This window comes from Mirounga leonina, unplaced genomic scaffold (assembly GCF_011800145.1).
Source record: "Mirounga leonina isolate KUSES-001 unplaced genomic scaffold, KU_Mleo_1.0 Mir_125, whole genome shotgun sequence".
In the NCBI taxonomy this organism is placed as follows: domain Eukaryota; kingdom Metazoa; phylum Chordata; class Mammalia; order Carnivora; family Phocidae; genus Mirounga; species Mirounga leonina.
In genome coordinates, this window is record NW_023270305.1 from 18,752,052 (window position 1) to 18,777,274 (window position 25,223).

General features: G+C 35.2%; 1 protein-coding gene and 1 pseudogene across 12 annotated transcripts in view; one reads left to right on the forward strand and one right to left on the reverse strand.

Annotated features, from left to right (window-relative positions):
* Nucleotides 1-25,223, forward strand: part of BIRC6 (baculoviral IAP repeat containing 6) — a 227,928-nt gene that overhangs the window by 59,029 nt on the left and 143,676 nt on the right. For 8 of the 12 annotated variants that reach the window (XR_004678476.1, XM_035000872.1, XM_035000874.1 and 5 more), the window contains exons 11-22: nucleotides 4,126-4,275; nucleotides 7,158-7,383; nucleotides 9,629-9,789; nucleotides 10,842-10,973; nucleotides 11,464-11,595; nucleotides 13,645-13,823; nucleotides 14,796-14,929; nucleotides 15,666-15,827; nucleotides 15,925-16,056; nucleotides 17,193-17,290; nucleotides 18,718-18,865; nucleotides 19,238-19,371. Coding sequence is in view for 11 of the 12 variants with exons in the window: in XM_035000872.1 (XP_034856763.1) it covers nucleotides 4,126-4,275; nucleotides 7,158-7,383; nucleotides 9,629-9,789; nucleotides 10,842-10,973; nucleotides 11,464-11,595; nucleotides 13,645-13,823; nucleotides 14,796-14,929; nucleotides 15,666-15,827; nucleotides 15,925-16,056; nucleotides 17,193-17,290; nucleotides 18,718-18,865; nucleotides 19,238-19,371 (1,788 nt within the window). In the remaining variant the exon portion in view is untranslated. The remainder of the gene's footprint in view (nucleotides 1-4,125; nucleotides 4,276-7,157; nucleotides 7,384-9,628; nucleotides 9,790-10,841; nucleotides 10,974-11,463; nucleotides 11,596-13,644; nucleotides 13,824-14,795; nucleotides 14,930-15,665; nucleotides 15,828-15,924; nucleotides 16,057-17,192; nucleotides 17,291-18,717; nucleotides 18,866-19,237; nucleotides 19,372-25,223) is intronic. The other 4 variants (XM_035000875.1, XM_035000876.1, XM_035000877.1 and 1 more) reach the window with 2 other exon arrangements.
* LOC118007755 lies at nucleotides 22,798-23,334 on the reverse strand (annotated as a pseudogene).

Below are 25,223 nucleotides of genomic sequence, written 5' to 3' on the forward strand. Positions count from 1 at the left end.
AATAACATCAAAACCCAAATAGATTAATTTTAAAAATGAGCAATGCAGAATAACTTTAGACTAATTAAACTTTGCATTAGAGTTGATAAAGTTTAGAAAAACCATTAAAATACTATGTGGTGTGAAGGATAATTTGAAGTTTTTGATCATGTATGTGCCAGTTCACTGTTGTGAGAGCTTTACTTCTCATAATTTGTTTAGTCATCATGCCAACTTTATGAGGTATATACTATTATTGTCTTCATTTTACAGATAAGGAAACTGAGGGAAGGAGAGGTTAAGTAACTTGCCTAAGTCACAGAGCTAATAAATGACAGAGTCAGCATTCATACCTGGGCATCTGTTGTCAGGGTGCATAAACTACATTATACTGCTAGAATGTAACAAAAGCATAAGACTTGTAGGGGCATCTGGGTGGCTCAGTTGGTTAAGTGTCTGACTCTTGATCTCAGCTCAGGTCTTGATCTCAGGGTCATGAGTTCAAGCCCATGCTGGGTGTGGAGCCCACTTAAAGTAATGGAGCCTACTTAAAAAAAAGAAAGAAGACTCATACATTGAATTTTAAAGAATCTTTTAATGTGAAAGATTAAAAAAATGAAAACAATTTAATATGCCATAGGCCATCCAGAATGGAGCTGAATTTGGAACCTGAGTGACCTAGGCCCAGGACACATCTGTGTTAGATACTAGTATTTTCCAGAAATACAGTCAGGGTTTAATGATTTTAATTGTTTGATGAGATATGCTTTTGTGAGACAGAGGATAAGTAGTGTTTAAATAGATTAATGTATTCTTGGAGTTTGGACAATGAAAAGTTCTAGGAATCGATCTCATGTGATAGGGAATTTATCCAGATGGATCAATGGACAAGAAAAAGCCTGAGAAGTTAAGCACTTTGAAAATTATCTCCTAGTTCTTCAAGGATTGACTGGTCAAGATAGATGTGAAAAGATGAGATTAGTAACAAAAAAGAGGGAAGAAAAGTTGATGTTTTAAAATGTATATATGACAGTCCAAAAAGTAGTTGTAAAAATTTTTAAAAAGGATTACAGGCTCTTAATCAAAAGGACATGACATTTCCATGACATGTCATAAGAGTGTATTCAAGTAGCATAAAACTCTTTTTCTCATGGAGTCATTGAGCCTTTTGATAAAAATCTACAACTAATAAATGTTGTAAGTTAATTTCAAATAGTATTCAAATAGTATTAATAATATATTGAAGATAATAGATTTGATGCAGCTATGTTTGATTAAAGTTCAGAAATAGAATATACACACGCATACATACATACATATATGTGAAATGAGGAAGTAAGGTCCCTTCTGGCCACCAGCCAGCAACTCCAGAAATGTGGGCCGCTTTCCCCACAGCTTGCACAGGGCTGAGGAATGGGGGATGGCAGCTGGTTCCTGCAGGCCACTTCCATGAAAGATCAGTAGCCTTTCCCTTTATCAAGCATCTTCTGGTCATTGTTTCTTGTTAGGCTCCAGAGTTCTGAAATACTTGATTTCAGTCACTTTTTTTTTTTTTTCAGTCACTTCCTAGTTCAGTAGCTGACCTCTAGAGCTTCCTACCTAGAACTTCCTACTCTGCCATTTGGTGTGACATTACTGGTGCCTTTGTTGATATATTTTTTTAAATACTTTTTTGGAGTTCTGTTCTTAGTGATTTAATTTGTCACAAACTACTTTAGAATAATAATAACTTAATTCTAGTAAAATATACTTTGCTCTAATCTTTTTTCTCCTGCCCCTTTGTGCTACCATTGTCTTATATGTTGCATTTAGATAAGTTATAAACCCAAACAAAAAGAGTTATTTTATACAATCTTTGTCTTTTAAAAAACTTTACAAAGAAATGAGATAAAATATATATTCATCTACTTTACTCATTTCATCACCTACTTACTCATTTCTGGTACGTGTGTTTGTGTGTGTGTGTGTGATAAAATTTGGTAGTGCTTTCTTTCATCTTGAAGGACTTTAGTACTTATTACAAGGCAGATCTCCTAGTAAAAAATTCTGTTTATCCTGAAATATCTCTATTTCACGTTCATTTTTGAAGAATAGTACTGTATATAGAATTATTGGTTGACTATTTCTGCACATCTCATTCAGTTGCCTTTGGCCTCCATTGTTTTTGGTAAGTCCGCTCTTAATTTGCATCATGGTTATTAGATCTGATGAGTCATTTTTAACTTGTTGCATTTAAGGTTTTCTCATTGACTTTCCGCAGTTTGACTGTAACATATATACCTGTGAATCTCATTGTATATATCCTACTTGAAGTTCATTGAATTGATTGGATTTGCAGTGTAATGTGTTTCTTCAAATTTGGGAAGTTTTTGTCCATTATTTCATCAATTTTTTCTCTTTGCCTTTTCTGTTCTCTTTTTCTGGAATTCCCATTACATGTATGCTCTTATACTTGATCTGTCCCATAGGTCTCTGAGATGCTTTTCATTTTAAAAGATCTTTTACTTTTCTTCAGATAGGTTCATTTCTTACGCTCTATTTTTATTTTACTGATTGTTCTACTGCCATCTCAAATCTGCTTTGAGCCTCTCTGATGAACTTTTCATTTTACGTATTTTATGTTTCAACTCCAGAATTTCCCCTTTTGTTCTTTAAAATTTCTGTTTTTTAGTTGAGATTCTTTACTTGTTGAGTCATTTCCACCATTTGTTCCTTTAATTCTCCATACCTGATTTCCTTTTATTCTATAAAAATACAGTAGCTTCTTTGAAGTTCTTGTCTGCCAAACCCAACTTTTGGGAACTCAGAGATATTTCTCAATGATTTTGTTTTCCTTAAGCATGGGTCAGTCTTTCTTCAGATGTCTTATAATTTTTGATTTAATACTGGACATTTTAAATAACATTGCAAAATTCTGGATTCTGATTTCCCCTCTTTGGAGGTTGTTGTTGCTTTGTTTGTTTGTTTGTTTGGGAACCCATCAGGACTACATCTGTGAAATCTCTTTCTTTTGCAGTGTGCAGTCACTGATGTCTCCCGTCATTTTTTTCCCCCCAGAGGTTTTTAACTTTTAAACCTTGTTTCTTATTTGTTGCCTTTGTGTTCACTTAGCTTAGTGTTCAGCCAAAGATTTTGATAAATGATTATGCCCAAGTAACTTCACCAGAAAGGCTGTATTCAGGTGTGTCCTGGCTTTTATTTGCTTTATTTTTATTTTCTGTCATTCCCTCTTACAACTCTTTCTGCATTTGCATGGGGCTTAGTTGACTGGGAATGTGTGGATGGCTTGGACCCCATCTGGTTTTGTAACACATGTGTACAGCCTCTGATCATTGTGGATTATGTGGAGAGTTTACCAAGCCTCCTATGTTTCTTTCACTTCTTGTAACTTTGTATTAAGGGCAGAATCCTGACTTCAGGATGCACCTCATTTTTGTTGCCACTGAGCCCTTTAAACTGATGGCTTTCCAAATCCATTGGGCCCCCTCTGGCAGTAGCATCCCTTCTGCTGGTTTTCATTGCTTGCCCCACCCTGATTGAATGACAGTTTTGTCTGGCTTTGTCGTTGCTTTTAAGGAAGAGGAGTTGTCATCTTCCTTATTCTGTCATGTTGAAAGTGAATCTCCAACTACTCTTGATTTTTGTCTTAAATATTTGCTAACTTGGCTTTCAGTTTTTTTCTGTGAGAAATACAAAAAAATAGAAATTCAGTTTAATTTCATTTCATGGTGAATGCTTCAAAAAATTAAGAATCTTTGTTCATTTTTGTTACTGCTGAGATATTTAGCTAGTGCATCAGTTTCCTCATCTGTAAAGTGGCCACAATAATAGTCCTTACCTCAGGGGTTTTTGTGAAGACTAAATGAATTAACTTAAGCATCTAAAATAGTGTCTTACACATAGTTAGTACTAGGTAAATAACTGTTTTCACATGTTTGTGTTGCCATTTTTTAAAATAAATTTTCCGCTTGTAGTACCTTGTCAGATTAATTTCTAATTTCTGGAAGATATGTCACTTTGTCAGCCCTATTTATCTGCTTGTTGAGTGATATTAAAATAAATTGAGTTTCTTAACTAAGTAGTATGCATTTGTATGTTTATCCATATTCTGTGTTCCTGTGTTGATAAAATTTTATTACACCGTAGGTGGTGAGCTTCATTTTCTCCAAATTGGAGGAACTTGTGATGATATTGATGAAGCTGATATACTAGTGGATGGATCTCTTTCTAAAGGAATAGAACCATCTTCAGAAGGTTCCAAACCTTTATCAAATCCTTCAAGTCCTGGCATTTCAGGTATGATACTAATTTTTTAAATGAAATCTTAAAAATGCAAATTCTTGTGATGTTCAAAGTTTTCTGAGTCTTTCTTAAATAATCTTAAACATTCTTTCAGTTTTTACAGTCAACTCTTGGTTACTTTGTTGAGGGAGTTCATTTCTTTGTTGCCATTCTTTCACTTGGCTTGTTTTTGTTTATTATTTATCATTTTTTTTTCAGTAGTTGCAAATTGTTGTGAACATTAAAATAAAAAATGTTTTTTCACCTATGGTAGGTTGGCCAATATTGGTGATGTTACTTAAGAGGTAAAACATTATTTTGGCCATTAAGGAGCTTTTGGTCTAGTTAGGGAAAAAAACATAAAATAGGGGACTTGATTAAAAAAATATGAAGTCAGTGGAGTGGCTTAATGTTACTAATATTACTGGAATTGAAAAGCTGGAAAAATATTCTCTTCCTGGGGTAGTATATTCAGATCCTCATTTGCCCCATTGTGCACCATTAGATAGGTTTGCTTTTGTATGTTGTTTTTGCCTCTTCTCTCTGTGTTCTATACTGTCCTCCAGAACTATTTTTTCAGAATTAATAATTAACATGTTACTCCTGCTATATCTTGGACTTTCATGAAATAATTCTAGTCTTCTTCTCAGTGTTTGTTACAATAAACTTTTCATGATTTCTTGAGTGTATAATTCCATTTCATGCTCTTTACATGTTACACTAAGCTCTCCTTCCCCACCCTTTATGACTATAGTTAGTCCTTTTATGCTTCCACAGTGTTGTTATGTTTTACTCTTAGTCCTTAATAGATTTTATTCCCTAAATCTAGCATTTAAAAGGTTAATGAATCTTTAATGAAAAGTGTGTTTAAACTCAGATGTATTCCAAATAGAAATAATGCATAAAGTTGGTATTTGATTTTTATGGACACTTAATATTTGGGTATTTGATCATTTTTCTTTGCACCAAAGGCAAACCTTTAGTGATTACTATATAATACCTGCTAACTTTAGTGACTATCAGTATAATCTATGCTATCTTACATGCCAGGGTTTTTCAGCCTTAGCACCATTGTTGCCGTTTTGGGCAGATAATTTTTTGTTGTGGGCAGACTGTCCTGTGCTGTATTAGCAGGATCTCTGGCTTCTATCTACTAGAGTCCAGTAGCACAGACAATTACCTCCTTCCAGGTGGCCCTTGGGAGGCAAGATTGTCCCCCTGGTTGAGATAAACTGACTCATGTCTCATGCTATAATAAGTCAAGACTTGGCTGTCTTGGGATGCCTGGGTGGCTCAGTCGTTACAAGTGTCTGCCTTTGGCTCAGGTCATGATCCCAGGGTCCTGGGATCAAGCCCCACATCGGGCTCCCTGCTTGGCAGGAAGCCTGCTTCTGCCTCTCCCACTTCCCCTGCTTGTGTTCCTGTTCTCTCTCTCTCTCTCTCTGTCAAATAAATAAATAAAATCTTAAAAAAAAAAAAAGACTTGATTGTCTTGATTAACTATACAGTTTGGTTTAAAAAGCTGAATGTTTCTTATTTTATAGGTTATTGTTATAATGGAAAAGAAATTTATTAAGATTTATTATTTATTAAATTTATTTATTAAAATGTATTTATTTATTGAGATAGAACACAAGCAGAGAGAGGAGCACAGGGAGAGGGAGAAGCAGATTCCCTCCTGAATGGGGAGCCAGACGTTGGGCTTGATCCCAGGACCTCTGGATCACGACCCGAGCCGAAGGCAGATGCTAACCAACTGAGCCACCCAGGCACCCCAAGAATTTTCGTATATAGTCCATAAATACTATTGAGTAGAGAAAAGATGAATTAGATTATAAGGAAGTAAATATGTAAAGAAGGGATATTGACCTACAATTAATGTTTACAAACAATATTTTAACAGTTTCAGTCTGACTTAAAAAGCTCTAAGCTTTGAGAAGAGAAATGTGGTTTGAAGTATACTTTTTGTAATTATATAGAACTCGGCATAAATTTTCTTTGTGAAAATATTCTAAACCTGTCAGATTCCATATTTTAATCTTTTAAAAAACTTATTTTTGTTATTGGAACAAGCACAACAGCCTTTGTCTAATGTTAGAAATTTCATAGATGGGTGAGCACGTTTTCATAAGAGAAAATCTCTCTGAAGCAGATTGTTACTCTTATAGTATTGGTATGCTTACAAGATATTCTTAACTACCACAAAAGTAGGAAAAAGTACTGGTGAAGCTTTTGGTGTGTATTTTTTTGCCATCAGATTAGCTTTGACTTTTAAAAAATTTCTTTTATATAAAGTTAAAAAGGGCAGATGTTATATACTTACTGATGTTTAGCATTTTGTTTTGTAAATGATGAAGTCTAAAAGTTATTTATTGATTTGATACAGATTTGGATTGCATTACAGCACTACTTTTGTTTCTCTTGTTAACTTAGGGCTGGGTAGAGCTCAGTCAGGTCTCTTCTAACAAGTTGACTTTGGGTTTCTCCAATAAGGAGTACCCTCTCTATAATTTAAAATATTCAAGATGGGGCGCCTGGGTGGCTCAGTTGGTTAAGCGACTGCCTTCGGCTCAGGTCATGATCCTGGAGTCCCGGGATCGAGTCCCGCATCGGGCTCCCTGCTCAGCAGGGAGTCTGCCTCTCTCTCTCTGACCCTCCCCCCTCTCATGCTCTCTGTCTCAAATAAATAAATAAAATCTTAAAAAAAAAAATATTCAAGATGGATATTTATTATGGCCATTATGTAGTCAGTGCTAGTTACTTTATTTGCATATAAATATCTGAGCTCACATTAATAACTCAGCATATTTGGCAAGTTTTGTAATTGACTAGACAAAAAACATGAATTAAAACTTTTTTTTTAACTTATTTCAAATTCTATATTCACTGTTGTTAAGGAGTTGATTTATTGGTGGACCAGCCATTCACCCTTGACATCTTGACATCTCTAGTGGAGCTAACCCGCTTTGAGACTTTGACTCCACGGTTTTCAGCTACTGTTCCTCCATGCTGGGTAGAAGTTCAACAAGAACAGCAACAAAGGAGGCACCCTCAGCATTTGCATCAGCAACACCATGGAGATGCTGCTCAGCATACTAGAACTTGGAAACTACAGACTGATAGGTAAGACATTCTTCTAAGATATTTGATTTTAAGTCCATATTATGTATTTGTTAGAAACAACATAAAATTCTTAGATTATATTATTGCTTCTCAACTTTTATATATTAATAACTTTGTTCTTTTCATTTGTCACCTTAATTTTGGAAATTTCTATATTATTATTGTAGGATAAAATAGAGTAATCCACCAGTACAATTAGTTTGGGCAGTCAGTTCACAAGTTTGTTTAACAGATATTTATTTATTTTTTAAATTTAAATTTAATTAATTTATATAGAGTGTATTATTAACTTCAGAGGTAGAGTTCAGTGATTCATCAGTCTTCTGTAATACCCAGTGCTCATCACATCACATGCCCTCTTTAATGTCCATTCCCTAATTACCCCATCTCCCCTATTTAAGATGTTTATTTAGTTGTTTATTTTTTTAAGATTTTATTTATTTGGTAGAGAGAAAGCACAAGCAGGAGGAGGGGCAGAGAGAGAAGCAGGCTCCCCACTGAGCAGGGAGCCCAGCGTGGGGTTCGTTCCCAGGACCCCTGGGATCACGACCTGAGCTGAAGGCAGACACTTAACTGAATGAGCCACCCAGGCACCCCATAACAGATATTTAGATGCTTGTTTTGTGCAGGCACTCCTATATAGCTGTCACTGGAATTTACATTCTCTTGGGGATAGAAAGACAGTAAGCCAATACCTAGTATGCTACATAGTCATAAAAGTTTTGAAATATGATAAAACAATACGGTGTCAGAGTAGTTGCTGGGTATGTACATGTGTGCAAGAGTGAGAGAAAGAGAAAATGTGTATGGTATTTTCTTTTTTTTAAGATTTTATTTATTTGAGAGAGAGAGCATGAGCAGGTGTAGGGGCAGAGGGAGAAGCAGACTCCTTGCTGAGCAAGGACCCTGACACGGAGCTCAATCCCAGGATCTGGGAATCATGACCTGAGCCAAAGGCAGATGCTTAACCGACTAAGCCACTCAGCTGCCCCAGTATGGTACTTTTTATATAAGGGGCCAGAATGACCTCCATGAAGACATTAATTCCGAGGTAATAGCAAGTACAAAGACCCTGAGGAGTATGTTTTATGAATTCTGGTGAGAGCAAGAAAACCAGTGTTGCTAGAGTGCAGTGAAGGTAGGGGAGAGTGGGAGGAGGCCAGGTCAAAAGAGGTAGCTGGTCACCAGAGGACAAGTATCTTTATAGGCCATAGTGAGATTTTTATGTGGTGTAAGATTAGAAAAATATTAGAGGGTTTTGGATACAGGAATATATTATATATTAGAAGGATACAGTAAGACTACTGTGATGACAGTAGATTATGAGTGGTTGTGTGTTGTGGAGGGCAGTGATAGGAGTGAGGGTTCTAGTTTGGATGCTATTACTGTTGATGGTAGTTTGGACCATGATGATAGTTGTTGGACGTAGTGAAAAGAGTGGTCAGATTCTGGATATAATTTGGAGTAGAAGGAATAGTATATGCTGATGTATTGAACATCTGGTGTGAGAGAAGAGTCAAGGATGACTAAGGTTTTGGATTGAGCTGATTGAAAAATAGAATTTCTGTTTACTGAGATTGGAGTGGGCAATTAAGAAGTTTGGCTTTGCTTATGATAAATTAGAGATGTCTGGTAGACATCTGAATGAGTCTGGAAATTAGTGGAGTATGGTTTGGAGATTTTTATTTTTCAACCTTTATATAGAATTTAAAATCAGAATAGACATGTCTAGGGGCACCTGGGTGGGTCAGTTGTTAAGCGTCTGCCTTTGGCTCAGGTCATGATCCCGGGGTCCTGGGATCGAGCCCCGCATTGGGCTCCCTGCTCCGTGGGAAGCCTGCTTCTCCCTCTCCCACTCCCCCTGCTTGTGTTCCCTCTCTCGCTGTGTCTCTCTCTGTCATATAAATAAAATCTTTAAAAAAAAAAAAAAGACAGACATGTCTAAGAAATAGAAGAAATTCTTATTTTAAAATGCAGATTCCTGGGACCCCGCTTAAAGATTTGGGGTGGGGCCCAGGAAGGGTTTATTGGAATGTTCAGTTCCCAAGATAGGTGTCGATTTCTAAGGTTAAGATCAATTATTGCCCTAAGTTTAACATTTCTTTTGGGAGCTGATCCCATTGAGAAGCATTGAGTTTTGTTGGAGGCTACAAATGAAAGAGTGTGCAAGTGTTATTAATGATAATGTGGTTTTGGCCAAAGAAAGACTTTTGCTGTGTTTAGCATTTTCCCCCTTATTTGACAGCAACAGCTGGGATGAACATGTATTTGAACTGGTTCTACCTAAAGCTTGTATGGTTGGACATGTGGACTTCAAATTTGTTTTGAACTCAAACATCACCAATATTCCACAGATACAAGTGACGCTGCTGAAAAATAAAGCTCCGGGCTTAGGGAAAGTCAATGGTAAGGATGAATCAAAATTTATATTTGACGATTTTGCAGTTGATTTCTTAAAAAAACTAATTTCAACTTTACTGTCTAGGTTTCACATCCCTCCCTTGCCTTCCCCCTCCTCTCCACTCTCTTTGCCACCCCCGTACTTCTTTTCTGCTCTACTTTTGGTGGTTTTATTTAGAAAAGTTAATTCTAGAATATTTTAGAGGTTTTGGTAGCTCAGTATTGTATAGAATTGCATAAACTAGAATAACTTAATTTTGCTATTTAGGAAATTCAGTTGGTTCCTTTCTGAATTAGTTTCACTTTCATCATTCCTAGACGTACACATTTTTCTTCGTAAGCGGAGACTTGATTGGGAAAAGAACTTTGTTAATGGAAGTCACGTATTCTTTTAAGATCATTGGTGAAACCTAACCTTTCATGTAATACAGAAACACACCCAGAAATACACCCAACTTTATTTACTTTTCTTACAAGTTCAGAATTTGATATATTGAGTTTTTAAAATAGATTGTATACATTTAGTATGTTGAGAACTAGACGTTACTCATCAGTGTTTTCTCCTTAAGAGGTTAATTGAAAAGGCTGGGATAATTTTAGAGTAAATGGCTGCTTTACACCAGGGAGTAGAAACAGTAAAACCTGAAAAATTTCTTGTTTTCAAAATACATATGTATGTATTTGTGTATATGTGTGTGCGTTTGTGTGTGTGGTGTATTTTTTTGAATCATGGCAGATTCTGATTTAATTGGGTCTAGGGCTTAGGCATTAGTATTTTTAAAACTTTGCAGGTGCTTGTACTCTGCAGCTTAGGGTAAGAACTTTTACTTTAGTTGCCAGCAAATTATTTCTCAGGTGAATATTTTAGTACCATTAAAAGAGAGAAGAGTGTATGAAACGATTAATAGAATCTAATTTTTTTTCTTCTGACAACCATTTTGTAGCATCTGTGATAAGAATCACAGTAGTTCCCAATTTAACAGAAAATTTTAGAATTTCAGGCACATAAATTATTGATATTAAGCAAAATTAAGTTTACTAATATTTTTATCCTCTAGAAACAGCAGTAGATAGGCAGATCACCTTTCCTTTGTCTCCAGCTCTTAACATTGAAGTGGAACAAAATGGGAAACCGTCCCTGGTTGATTTGAATGAAGAAATGCAGCACATGGATGTAGAGGAATCACAGTGTGAGTTAAATTATAGAGCTGTTGTCCATGACAGTAAAAGGAGTAGTGATCCAAATGCATCATGTTGGGCAGAGATTTCCTTATGGCTTGCAAAAACTTGGTTTTAAAAACACAATTAAAAAATAACCTTTAATTTTGCTTTGGCAATATGCTTTAACTTTCAGCTCATCTTTGTGAACACAGCTGCGCTAATACTCGCATTCTTGTTTTTTTAATATCTTGGGATTTAAAATCATGTCATGGTTTTGTAATATTTTTTGATGATCAAGGTGAATGTAAATAATATGGGAATGGAAAGCAATATATAATCAGATATTTGAAAATTTATCAGATCTTTGATTATAGTTCCTTAGCATGATAGTGAATTCTTATTTGAACACATTCTAAGTATGGTATTTTGTGTGGTGGTATTATATATGGGATGGATATTTGCTTATTTCATATTTTTAAATTACAAACTAATTTAAAAGAAAATATGTATTCTTTTTAGGTCTGAGATTATGTCCATTTTTAGAAGATCATAAAGAAGACATTCTGTGTGGACCAGTATGGCTTGCTAGTGGCCTTGATCTATCAGGGCATGCTGGGATGTTGACATTAACAAGCCCCAAACTTGTTAAAGGTGAAGTAACATATTTTACAAAAGCAGATTGAATAATGCCACATTGGAAAAATAGATTTTTTTAAAAACTGATCTCAGAAAAGTAAGATTTTGTTTTGTTTGGGATTTACATTAACAGTTCCATCAGTTTCCTGGTAGCTGAGCTCATTTCCTCTCAGAAGTGACTGTAATTTTATGTGAAACTTCCAATATACTACTTTCTGTGTTTTGGAGGTCTCAGTGCTTTTTGGGAAAGCATTAAAAAAAATGAATATATGATAACTTAGTGTGATATCGCAGAGCTTGTTTGAGTAATCAGGTGACATATTCTGGCATGGTTGCCTTTCCCATCAACTTAGAGTCCTGTGTCTTTAGTTGTATATTGTTATAATATTTTCCTTAAGAGGGTTTTTATAGAAGAGTTTTGATAATATCAGATGTAATTATTTGAGTGTCTCACATAAACACATTATGAATTAATGTATATTAATAATTGGCTATTATTTAGAGGATTGATATTGCAGTAGTGGGACTTTTATATATCAGCTTTTATATCCCAGGGTAAATTTAAAAAGCCAACAAACAAAATACCTAGTTCCATTATTAAAGTTATTTTGGAGGTGTGGTGGGATATGTAGTTCTTCCTCAAACCAGGAAAATACCTGACCACCCAGATAACAACGATATTAATTTGTATATATTCACTTCATATTAGTTGTCTGCATTTACATATTTACCTTTAGTTGCAGACATACAGAAATTTTAATGTGTTCTCTTGACTACACCCTGATTCATTTATTAAGTTTATGAGATCCTGTAGTGTGTTATGCTGCATATTGGGGTATAGCAGTCAGCAAGACTAATAAAATCTCTCATATTGCTGCAAGTATAAGTTACCTTTGTTGAATGATGATGTGAAACTTAAATTTGTATATGAAAACAAAGATGTTGGCTTTGACAAAATGTAGAATGCAATTAAATGACATGCATTTCAGAAGACTCAACTTAAAAGTATTAATTTTTCTAGAATTTACCAAGAATGATTTTTTTTTCTCACCAAATTCTTCAAAAGTCTTTGGAACTGGAGAAAATGATTGCTTAATTTTTAGAGGAAAAGAATGATATGGATCAAAGAAGTTTGGAAAAAGAAAAGAGAGAGAGAGGGTCTTGTCAGATACTAGAACACAGAATAATAATACAGCAATAAGAGTATAACAGTGTAATGCTAGCACAGTAGGCCGGCCAATCAGTGGGAAACAAGAAAGATAGTTTTTGTAATTAGAGAAAGATTTAATACCTGCAAGGTACCAATAGGCTGATGGTTTACTGGTGAGTGTATTATTTTGAGGGTATTTTTACAATATATTTTACTTAGATATGTATGGTATGGTCTTAATTTAGTTAAAAGAGAATAAAATGTACTGGCGGTAATAACCAATATTTATTGAGTGCTCTCTTTGTGCCATGCACAGTTGTGTTTGAGTTGTCTTTGAGGTAGGTACTGTTATTACTCCCATTTTACATTTGAAAGAACCAAACCACAGGAGATTAATTTGTCACATGCCTAATAAATGGCAGAGCCATTATTCAAACCCAGGTAGTGACTCCAAAGCCTGTGCTTTTTCATTATCTTAATACTGCAGTGCTTATGTATATGTGTGTATGCAAATATGTGTGTGTGTGCATGCATGCATAAAAAGATGAGATGGATTCACATAATGATACCATCATTATCTGTGGGTAGTGCCTTAAAGATAGTTTTTTTGTGTGTGTTTTTCTGTAGTTCACAAAATGTCTGTTATTAAAATGAATAATTTCATTGGGGAAAAATATGCAGAATGTTTGTAACAATTAGAATTTTCTGTCTTACAGTGTTTGTATAACTCCTGGGCTTTTTGTTCTTTTGCTACCAACATATGAAGGTTATTTGATGATTATACTCAAACAGTATAATTTGAAAATTCCAGTCAAGTGTGCTTTTCTTGGGGAATTAACTTGCTCTACGAAGATGAAAAACAATTTGGTCTTTTGGTGATTTAGTTATTTTTCCCATTCTGTGCTGCTCCTCAGGTATGGCAGGAGGAAAATATCGTTCCTTTTTAATCCACGTCAAGGCAGTGAATGAAAGAGGAACAGATGAGATCTGTAATGGTGGTATACGCCCTGTAGTAAGACTTCCATCCCTAAAACACCAGAGTAACAAGGGTTATTCACTTGCTTCACTCTTGGCAAAAGTCGCAGCAGGCAAGGTATGAAGCAGTGTCACTTTGAACCACAACAATGCTGTTATAAACGTTATGGACAAGATTTGACACACAATTGGAAGTAGTATGACCCTTCATTGATTTTTCAATAGATACTTGGTTTGTTTATAATTTTTCTTTGCAGTGACTTTAAAAATGTAATTAAGAAGAATATATTTTGAATTAACTTTAAGCAAATGTTTATAAAGTATACTCAGGAGAGAGTAATTGTTAGCAGATACTTCCCTTTATAATTATTTTAAGCCATAATATTTATTTAGGTTTTAGAATTTATGTCTGTGTCTTTTACTGGTAACTCACCACTTTTTTTTGGTAAACATTTGGGAGGATACAGGAAGAGAAGTTGGGGAGTAGTGTTAGAGATAAATCCTAATTTCAAGGTTGATTTTCTACAAGTAACTGTACCATGCAGTCTCTTCATAATTGTCTGATCTTGGATTTTCCTGAACTCTGGAGATTTTTGTTTCTCTATCATCATTATTCATAAGCAACAGTAGCAATATCAGTAACACCAATCATCTTATATTTGTATAGGTCTTCCAATTTTTCAAGGACTTCTGTGTACTTTATCTGATTTAATCCTCAAAATAACTCTGAGGTAGGCAGAGCAGGTGCTACTATTATCTCCATTTTTCATACTGAAAGTGAGTGAACCTTAGAGATTGGGGAGTGGTCATATTTCATATCGCTTATAAGTGCTGTGGCTGGGACTTGGTCTCAGGACTTTGGCTTTCTAATCTTTAAGCATTGGGTTAGTGACTTTGTTTTTTTCCCCATTATAATTCTGGGGGAATTTAGTCACTTACTGAATATGAGGGTAAAGGCTGTCATTTTAATTTGATACATATGTTTTGATAGTCACAATTCACTTATTTTCTTTTTAAAAAACTTTAAATAGTAAATAATTTTTTAGTTTTGTTTGTTTGTTCATGGAGTTATTTGTTTTTGTATGTTTAGGAAAAATCATCTAATGTTAAGAATGAAAATGCAAGTGGTGCCCGCAAATCTGAGAACCTCCGGGGCTGTGACTTACTGCAAGAGGTCTCAGTCACCATTCGAAGATTTAAGAAAACTTCAATTTCTAAGGAAAGGTAACCTCATTTCCTTCTCTTGCTATTCTTATAGTAATAAATGTACAAAAGAGGAATTCTAGGAAAATACAACACATAAAATTTTTAAGTCTGACTTTTACTTGAAAATTTTTGTTTGCTTTCCATTTTACTTAAGTACTTATAAATCTCAGTGAGGGTATGAATTACCTTTCTACTTCATAATATATATAAAGTATACCAGGAGTATACCAGGAATATTGTATTTGTATAAATAACGGTATTTGTGGAATGAGGAAAAAAATATAATTTGAGGTTTTATTCACTCTTTGTCAGAATATAATACGTTATTAAACTTAATTTCTTTTATTTTTTAAAAGATTTTATTTATCAGAGAGAGTGCACACGAGCGGGGGTAGGGAGGCAGGAGAAGCAGACTCCCCACCGAGCAGGGAGTCTCATGTGGGACTCGATCTGGGATCATGACCTGAGTTGAAGGCAGATGCTTAACTGACTGAGCCACCCAGGCGCCCCAAACTTAATTTCTTTTAAAACTTTCTGTGAACCAAGTATTGCTTATATGCTGTTTTAAATCTTTTAATACCATAACATTAATAAGAGATCAACATTCCATTGTAATATTTAATTTTCAAAAAAATATATTTTTAATTGTGATATTCATGATTCACAATGAAGTATATGACCAACCAGGTTGTGATAGCTTTAGTCTAACTGTTCTGTTTTGGTTGTTAATGTATTTATATTTTCTTTTTTTTAGAGTGCAACGATGTGCTATGTTACAGTTTTCAGAATTTCATGAGAAGCTTCTTAATACTCTTTGTAGAAAAGCAGATGATGGCCAAATCACAGAACATGCCCAGAGCCTTGTGCTGGATACCCTTTGTTGGTTAGCTGGAGTACATTCAAATGGACCTGGAAGGTTAATAATTAAGATTTTACTTAACACTGTTGATTGCCCTTTGGATGTTATGAATAGAAGTTCAAGATGAGTCTAAATGTCTGCTATTGTTTTGCAGCTCCAAAGAGGGAAATGAGAGCCTGCTTTCAAAAACACGAAAATGTCTTTCAGACATCGTGCGTGTTTGCTTCTTTGAGGCAGGACGAAGCATAGCCCATAAGTGTGCCCGATTTCTAGCTTTGTGCATTAGGTTGGTGGTTTTTTTTTGTTGTTGTTGAAAGTCCAGTTTGTAGGTGCGCTTGCAGTTTGGCAGGTGATAGCTGTGTCTGTACTGTAATTTGATACTTATCGAATGAATGTATAACAAGAGGATTTTCAAAAGTTGATGAGAGTTATTGAGATACTAAGAAAGAATTTCAGGTTTTTAGAAGAAAATGTCATCTTGCAAAGTCTTTTTTTATGATTTTATTTATATATATATATATATATTTTTAAGATTTTATTTATTTATTTGACACAGAGAGAGAGAGAGAGAACACAAGCAGGGGGAAGCAGCAGGCAGAGGGAGAGGGAGAAGCAGGCTTCCCGCTGAGCAGGGAGCCCGATGTCAGACTTGATCCCAGGACGCTGGGATCATGACCTGAGCCGAAGGCAGACGCTTAACCGACTGAGCCACCCAGGCGTCCCTATCTATCTATCTATCTGTCTGTCTGTCTATCTATCTATCTATCTATCTATCTATTTATTATTTATTTATTTAGAAGCATGCGTGAGCGGGGAAAGGGAGAGAGGGAATCTCAAGCCGACTCCCTGCTAAGTGCAGAGCTCGACGCAGGGCTTGATCTCACCACTCTGAGATCATGGCCTGAGCCAAAATCAAGAGTTGAATGCTTAACTGACAGCCACCCAGGCGCCCCTTAATTAAAGTAGTCTGCTACGCTTCTTTGCCTATTAGTAGCAGTTTTGGGAGTTTGGTAAGGGGATCCCATCCCCCACTTTTGTTTTTATATTCCCTGGTTGTCTTTGGATTCTTCTCCTAATAAGCCTTATTCCCGGTTATATGACAGTCTTACCAGGCTTATCTGTAACATTGTGCAGATCTTTTTTCTAGACCCTGAGACTTAAACCATCTAGTAAATGTTTAAAAACTAATAGTATTAACTATACGTGTTTGTTAGCCTTTTTGGTAAAGAAAACTGTTACAAAGACTCTTAGTATAATCAGTCCCTGTTATCTTTCTGTGTGTATATAGGGCTCTAGGGCAGATTTTTTTTTGTAATCTTTATGAATACATTTTAAATTGTTTTCTTAGGTACTACACCATGTTTAGGATTGAATTTAGATATTGAGTGATGTATTTACGTATTTTCTTTTAAATTTTTTTAGTAATGGCAAATGTGACCCATGTCAACCAGGATTTGGATCTGTTCTATTGAAGGCCTTACTTGATAATATGTCATTTTTACCTGCAGCAGCAACTGGTGGTATGTGAAATTAGTTTAATCACAAATAGCAGTAGTCCTAGGAAATATCTCACAATATATTTGGGATTATTTATAAGTATTTTTTTCCTTGGTTATTCTGCCTTTTTTCTGTAGCTTCTCTAAGGGGTTGATAAATTGTGATTTATTAGATGGGCAGAGCTTGGAAGAAGTGAGAGAGTTCAGTAAATAGCAAGTCATCTTAATTCATGCTTTTTCTGTATTTCATTAAAATCATTGAGTTGTTTGGTCGTTCACTGACTTTAGATCAGATATCACAAATTTGCTAAAATGCCAGCAAGAGCCAGAGAGATGACATAAGTAGAATGCTTCATGCAGGTGTTGTGTGTGATTGGTAGGCATTTTGGCAAACTAGGACTCTCTAAAAGGGGCCAGTAGGTTTTTCCAGCACCTGAAGACTATAGAAATGCCATTGAAGAGTGAATGTGGTGTTTAAAAACAAAAAAAAAGAATGAGTTACCAAGTAGTACTTTAAAAAGCAGTCCCCTAAAATAGCACATAAATCAAGTAATGAATATTTTAAAAATATTTTAAAAATATTCTTAATGCTGTTGTTTCTATGAAGAGCTACTGATTTGTCCTTCTAAACCTAATGTTATCTTTTTGTAGACATTTCTTATAGTCTTTTGTTTAATAAATAATCAACTTACTCAACAAGGATTATATATTTCACAAGGATTTGATCTTTATGGTATTGTAGAAGAAGAACCTGCTCAAAGTTAGTTGATAAATGGTTATTTTATCAATATCTTAATTTGCATAAAGAATCTGTATGTTTACCTTGGACATAAACTGGGCAGAACTGTTAACTCTCTGTTCTATAGAGTAGAATGTTTTGGACTTGATTGCTTACTCTAATAGTCTTGGAGTTTAAAATAGTTTCTTGGGAATATTCTTAGTGGTAGGATGCTTAAGTTCTGGGGTATACTTAGTACTTAGATATCTCATATTTTATAAAAGTCTTAAAGTACATCATGCTGATCGTTTTTTAACCATGTGGGTTTGTATCTCTCTAACTGACAGTATAGGATGACTATATTCACTTGGCAGTGTTTGTTATTGGTACCTCATAGCTATCCATTGTTTTTGAAAATTTTAGTATAAACCAAACTATTTCAGGAAGGATGGCTTGGAAGATCTGATACCTCTGTACTTTTCCAGCTATTCTAAAATGTCCCTCAGTGTCATCTCACGTTACTGAGAACCTAAATGACTAGGTTGACTTATATACTCCTTAAAAAAAATATTTCAGATTCTCTGTCACTGTCCTCTTAGTGTCCTTCAAGGAATTGGTCCATTCTTTAGAGGTTGTTTTGTAAGGGGACTTACGGATAAATACGTAACCTGAAGTTCTCTTTGTTGGGGAACAATGAGGAAAAGAAACATTGATTTGTTTTTATTGTTTTCAGGTTCTGTCTATTGGTATTTTGTCTTACTGAATTATGTTAAAGATGAAGATTTGGCTGGGTGCAGTACAGCTTGTGCATCTTTGCTTACTGCTGTGTCCAAACAGTTACAGGACAGGCTAACACCAATGGAAGCTTTACTTCAGACAAGGTATTTTGTTATACGTAATGACTAACAGTGGGCCTTGCGGGATATGATACCAGCTTTGCGCAGAACTCTCTCGGTATATATATTTGCTTGCAGAAATATACTTATGCATTGCCTTTTTCAAAATATTAGCCTAAGGTTTTCTTCTCCTCTGTTTTCTCTGAAATAATTCCTTTTACAATTTTGAAGGTCCTGAAAATGGTTATTTAGAGGACTAATTATATAAAAACTGAGATTCACTGAATTTAGTGGGTTAAAATCTGGTTAGTGTTTCCTTTTGCCCCGGGTTACACTGCTTTCAAAACTAAAGAAATAGGTAATTTGTTAATTAGATGGCTGACAGGAAAATTGTTAGGACATTATTTTATTTTTCAGATATGGATTATATAGCTCACCATTTGATCCAGTCCTTTTTGATTTGGAGATGAGCGGTTCTTCTTGTAAAAATGTATACAACAGCAGCATTGGTGTCCAGTCAGATGAAATTGATTTGTCAGATGTCCTTTCAGGTAGTAACATCTTTTATTAAAGGAATTTCTGATTTTTACATATTTGGTTTAAGCTGCCATTGACTTAACAGACTGTAGTGACTATGTTCTGTCTTGAAAAACTAAAATTCTTCAGGACTTAACCTTAACATCTGTGAATCATGAAACTGTTTGCCTTTATTTCATAACTTCTCCCTTTAAAAAAATAAAATTGAAGTTATTTTTGGAAGGGTTGTGAATTTGTTTTTTGTTTGTTTTTTTGTGTTTCATTGCATGTCAGTATACCTTTAATGCTCATAAGAGACTTTAAAATGTGATTATTTATTGTAGCCTTTTCCGTTTTGCTTGGTATGCCTTCAGTGTCCACAAAATCAAAGAATGTCTTATTTCATATTTCAGAAAATAAAATGAATATATATTTATAGTAATAAGTAAAGATAGAGAAAAAAATTTTCTGTATCTACTAGCATACTCAGTTAAACTTTATACAGTGTTACATGTATTCTTGTGTACATTTCTGAAAGAATATGATTTTAGGATTGAATGTATAACCTTTTCAGGTGCTATAGTTTGGTGTTTATTTAGTTTGTTATTGAAAACAATGAGCACTATTTTCTTCCATCTTACTGAACTTACTGTAAGTGTTGCCATAAACCACAGTGTTAGAATTTTGGGTAAACATAGTACGATAATTATCACATGAAGTAGCAGTCAGTTTGGGGAGTTAATTTCATTTTCTTTTACTTTAAAGTAAATTATGAATTGTGAAAAAAAGCAAAAGGGAAAAATCAAATATAGAAATACAAATAAAATGTAAAGTGCCTTAATTACAACCTTTCCACCCTCTTAGATTACCTTTGTTAACAGGATGTTTAGCTGTTTAGACTTGTTTGCTACACATATTCATGAACATTTTTAATGAAAGAGATCATACTATACTTACCAATCTGTTACTTAACTTTTTAGTGGCTTATGTTGCCGTGGGTATGTGTTACCTCCTCTGCTTGATGACTTAGGCTCTGCCTACTTTATGCTGATCTCTCTGTCCAAGTGACACATCAGTTTATGAGTGGAAGTCAGAGGAGAGGTTAGAACTCAGTATATAGATGCCTTCTGTATACCTTAGGATAGAATGACATTCATTATGGAGAGAGTGTAAGGAAAAGACCATAAAGCTCAGGTCAGGCCAGGGAATTAAATACACGAGAGCTGCACACTCAATAAAGAAGAGACTTAGAAATCATGACATAAGTCTCCATCTGAAAGTCTCATTTTATTTCTCACCATTAATCCTTGTGTGGTGTTCTTTTCTCAGTTAATGGCATCACTGGCACACATCAGAAATCTGAATTTCATCCTTGATACCTCCTTCGCAGCCTCCACATTGAAGCTGTCAACAGACCCTATCTCTTTTTACACCATCATATATTTCAAATCTATTCTCTTGCTTCCCATGATCACATGATTACAGGAAAGCCAGTCATCTTGAATCTGGACTACAGTAATAGCATTCTAACTGGTCTTTCTGCCTTGCTCTTGCTTCACTTGAGTACATTCTCCACATTGCAATGAGTGCCATCGTTTTTGGATGCAAACCTGATCACTTTACCTCTCTCCTTAAAATACTTTTCATGTCTTTGCTTTACCCTGCAGTCCAAAGTCCCTGTTTCAGCATATAAAATCTTATATGATCTGGCTCTCTTTCCCTTGCCACCTAATCTAGTACCATTGCCTCTGTTAGTCTCCTCTCTCTGGTCTAGTGATTCTCAAAGGGTGGTACGTAGACCCGCTCAGGGTCTCCTGAGATACTTTCAGGGAATCCGTGGGTCAACTATCTTCGTGATAGAACAATATTATTTGCCTTTTTCACTGCATTGACATTGGTACTAATTGTGCAAAAGTGTGATGTTCTCTACTCTGCCCTTGTAATGAAAGATATGTGAGTTTCACTTTAAAATGTCCCTGATGAGGCAGTAAAACTTACTAATTTTATTAAGTTTTGAACCTATTGATAGTCATGTTTAAAGTATTCTGTAATGAAATGGGAAATAGGCACGAAGCACTTTTGCTTCATACTGAAATACCATGGTTGTTTTAAGGAAACACACTTGGGCAGTTTGAGTTACAAGCTGAACTAGTTGCTTATTTTATGGAACACCGTTTTTGCTGCAAGAATGACTGATGTGCAAAATATGTTTATTCATACTTGATTGTTTGGTAGGTGTTTTTTAAAAAATGAATAGAAAAAGCCTATCAGTATTCATCCAATTGATAGTGTTTCTTGCCAGAGTTAAAAGAGCTTTTAAGCAAAAATTAGAATTTTGGAGAACTTGCTTCATCCAGTGAGCTTGACAGCTTCCCAGTATGTAACAACTTTTCTGGTGGCCTATGTTGATATTAATGTCATTTTCTGATACAAATAATGAAATGTGTTAACATATGTATATAGTGGTCAACCAGTATTTTCCAAGTGGGTAAGAGATTCCTTAAAAGTACAGGAAGTCCAATTAATATTAACATTATAGAGTTTGAGAAGTTCATCTGTAAGATTGCAGAGACCAGGGACGCCTGGATGGTTCAGTAAGTTAAGCGTCCAGCTCTTGGTCTCAGCTCTGGTCTTGATCTCAGTGTTGTGAGTTCAGGCCTTGCAATGGCTTGAACTATGTGGAGCCTACTTTTAAAAAAAAACAACAAAAGATTTCAGACACCAGATTGCAGATAATCTTCAAAAAAAATATTACCACTTGCCAAAGTTTTTGAATATGTAAGACTATTAAAATATTCCCTTTCCAACTGCGTATCTGTGATAGGCCAGATTTTTTTGGTAAAGCTCTTCCAAAACAACATCCTGCAACACACAATGTGGAGATGGAAAGGACAATACAATTACCCTCTTTGATAAGCCAGATTATTTGTTTATGTATTTATTCATTCATTCATTCATTCATTCATTTATTTGACAGAGAGAGACACAGCGAGAGAGGGAACACAAGCAGGGGGAGTGGGAGAGGGAGAAGCAGGCTTCCCTCTGAGCAGGGAGCCCGATGCAGGGCTCAATCCCAGGACCCTGGGATCATGACCTGAGCTGAAGGCAGACGCTTAACGACTGAGCCACCCAAGCGTCCCGATAAGCCAGATTTTTGAATTTTGCAAAAATGTAAAACATTGCCACTGTCATAAAGTTATTTTTGTCTGAAGTCGGTTATTTTTCATCAGAGTATTTTATTTCTATCTAATGAATTTATTACTATTACATGAGTTATTCTCATCCTAAAATTTCTGCTATTATGAATATCTATCTACAACCAACATAGATGAAAGTTCTTTAAGAGTTCTTAATCATTTTATTTGTTTAAAGATTCTATTACTTGATTTTATTTTACACTAGGTGGCAGGCACAAAGCGATCCTCCTTAATAAAGTTGACAATTAGCTTCACTCAGAACACTTAATAATGCACCTAAAAAAAAAGTATTCATCTTACAAATTGTTCTGCAATCCAAATATACAATAGCTTGGAAAACAACATTTAGAAAACAAAAGCCAATGTAAAAAGACAGATTAAAACAACTAGAACAGTACAGGTCTCATGTGGCTCTGATTTTACAGCTTTCTTACTACGTCATCAGTGTCCGCAATCTGTTCCTTCCACTGGCTGCATTGCTCGGGATTTAAAGAAATACCTTTTCTTCCAGGTTTCATTTCACCTTCTGGATCCATCCAATATTCTCTAATATCAATTAGGACTTTCCCTTTAAAGTTGCGAGCACTGGCGTAGCTCACTTTCCCAGTCTGGAGCATGTTCCCACCGCTGCCCCTGCCGCTCTGCTCAGAGGATGACCGGGCTCTCAGAGTGTCACCAGTCTGCCTTCTTCACAGGTTCTTCTGGAGCAACTTGTTTTTTCCGCTTAAACTTTTTGTCAGTCTCACTGTCAGAATCGCTGCCAGAAGAGCTTGAAGAAACAAGTTCCTTTGATTGAGGCATTGCTCCGCTCTCGCAGCTGAACTGCCTTCTCGCTCGCTTGCACCTGACTGAGAACCGCGAGTTCTTAATCATTTTAAAGATATATAGAGGGGTGTTTGGATTGAGAAATGTTCCTCCAGCCACCTTATTCCTCTAGTTCCTCCAATGTGCCATACTTCTTCCTACTGGAGAGATTTCACTCATGTTGTTTCTTTTGCCAGGTTTCCCCTGCTTGGAATAAGTACGTAAAAATGTCATTCTTCCCATAAATCTCATCACCTCATCATGAAAGTATTTTATTACTCCTTGGCTTAGACTGATTTCCCCTGGACTTATTAGTCCTTTGAACTTCTTTTAAGTAAAACATAGCACTTTTTTTTTTTTTAGTTTTTACTTAAATTCCCATTAGTTAACATACAGTGTAATATTAGTTTCAGATGTACAATTTAGTGACTCAACACTTACTTAAAACACCTGGTACTCATCACAAGTGCCCTCCTTGATCCCCAACACCTGTTTAACCCATCTCCCCCTCCACCTCCCATATGGTAACCGTAAGTTTGTTCTCTTAGAGTCTGTTTCTAGGTTTGCCTCTCTCTTTTTTTCCCCCTGTGTTCATTTGCTTTGTTTCTTAAATTCCACATGAGTGAAATTATGGTATTTGTCTTTCTCTGACTGACTGACTTCACTTAACATAATACTCTCTAGCTCCATCCATGTCATTGTAAATGGCAAGATCTCATTCTTTTTTATGTCTGAGTAATATTCCATTGTATACACCATATCTTCTTTATCCTTTCATCAGTCAATGGACATTTGGGATCTTTCCATAATTTGGCTATTGTAGATAATCTGCTATATGCATTGGGGTGTGTGTATCCTTTGAATTAGTATTTTTGTATTCTTTGGGTAAATACTTTGTACTGCAAATGCTAGATTGTAGGGTAAGCACTTTTTTTAAAGTTCAGATTATGATTAGTTGTCTAGTGCCTAGTAACCTATAACACAGAGTAGGTGTTTAATGAGAACTGGGGCCTGTCCTTTTCTCATGTATTTCTCATGTCTAGTATTAAGTGCTCAATAAATACTTTTTTTTTTTTTAACATGTGTCAGGTCCTATGTTGTGCATGAAATGTTGGAGAACAGGGTTATGACAATTTAGTCTTGCATTTAATTTAGTCCTTCAGATGTTTATAGTTTTGTATCTCCCCATTCTTTCCATCTTTGGTTTCTGTTTAATTTTATCTATTAAAGAATTCTGTTTAAAGCAGCGCTAATTCCAGAAAATTTGGACAGTACTGATAATAACCCCTTCCCCCATACCACATAACATTTTTAATTCTTTTGTGTTCTTCTGTCTTGTCGTCTTGCTGTGGTTTTACGGTTCGCATAGTTGTGATCATGTGAATTATTTTATTTTAATTCTTTTCAACTACATAGGCTAATTTAAACTACAGTTGACCCTTCAACAACAAGGGTTTGAACTGTGTGGGTCCACTTATATGTGGAATTATTTTCGATAAATAGAGTGCAGTACTGTAAAAGTATTTTCACTTCTTTATCATTTTCTTATTAACATTTTCTTTTCTCCAGCTTACTTTATTATAAGAATAAAGTATATAATACATATAACATGAAAATTATATGTTAATCAACTGTGTTATCTGTAAGGCTTCTGGTCGACAGTAGGATAGAAGTAGTTAAGTTGTGGGGGAGTCAAAAGTTACATGTGGATTTTTGCCTGTGAGCTTGGCTGGCACCCCAACCTCAGCATTGTTCAAGGGTCAGATGTATTTTCATGATTATAAAGTAGTAGGCCTCATTCTAAAATTGATAATATATACAAAATAAAAAGATGTATTTATAGATAAATCTTGATAATATTTTAGAATGTTTCTTCAGTTTTTACT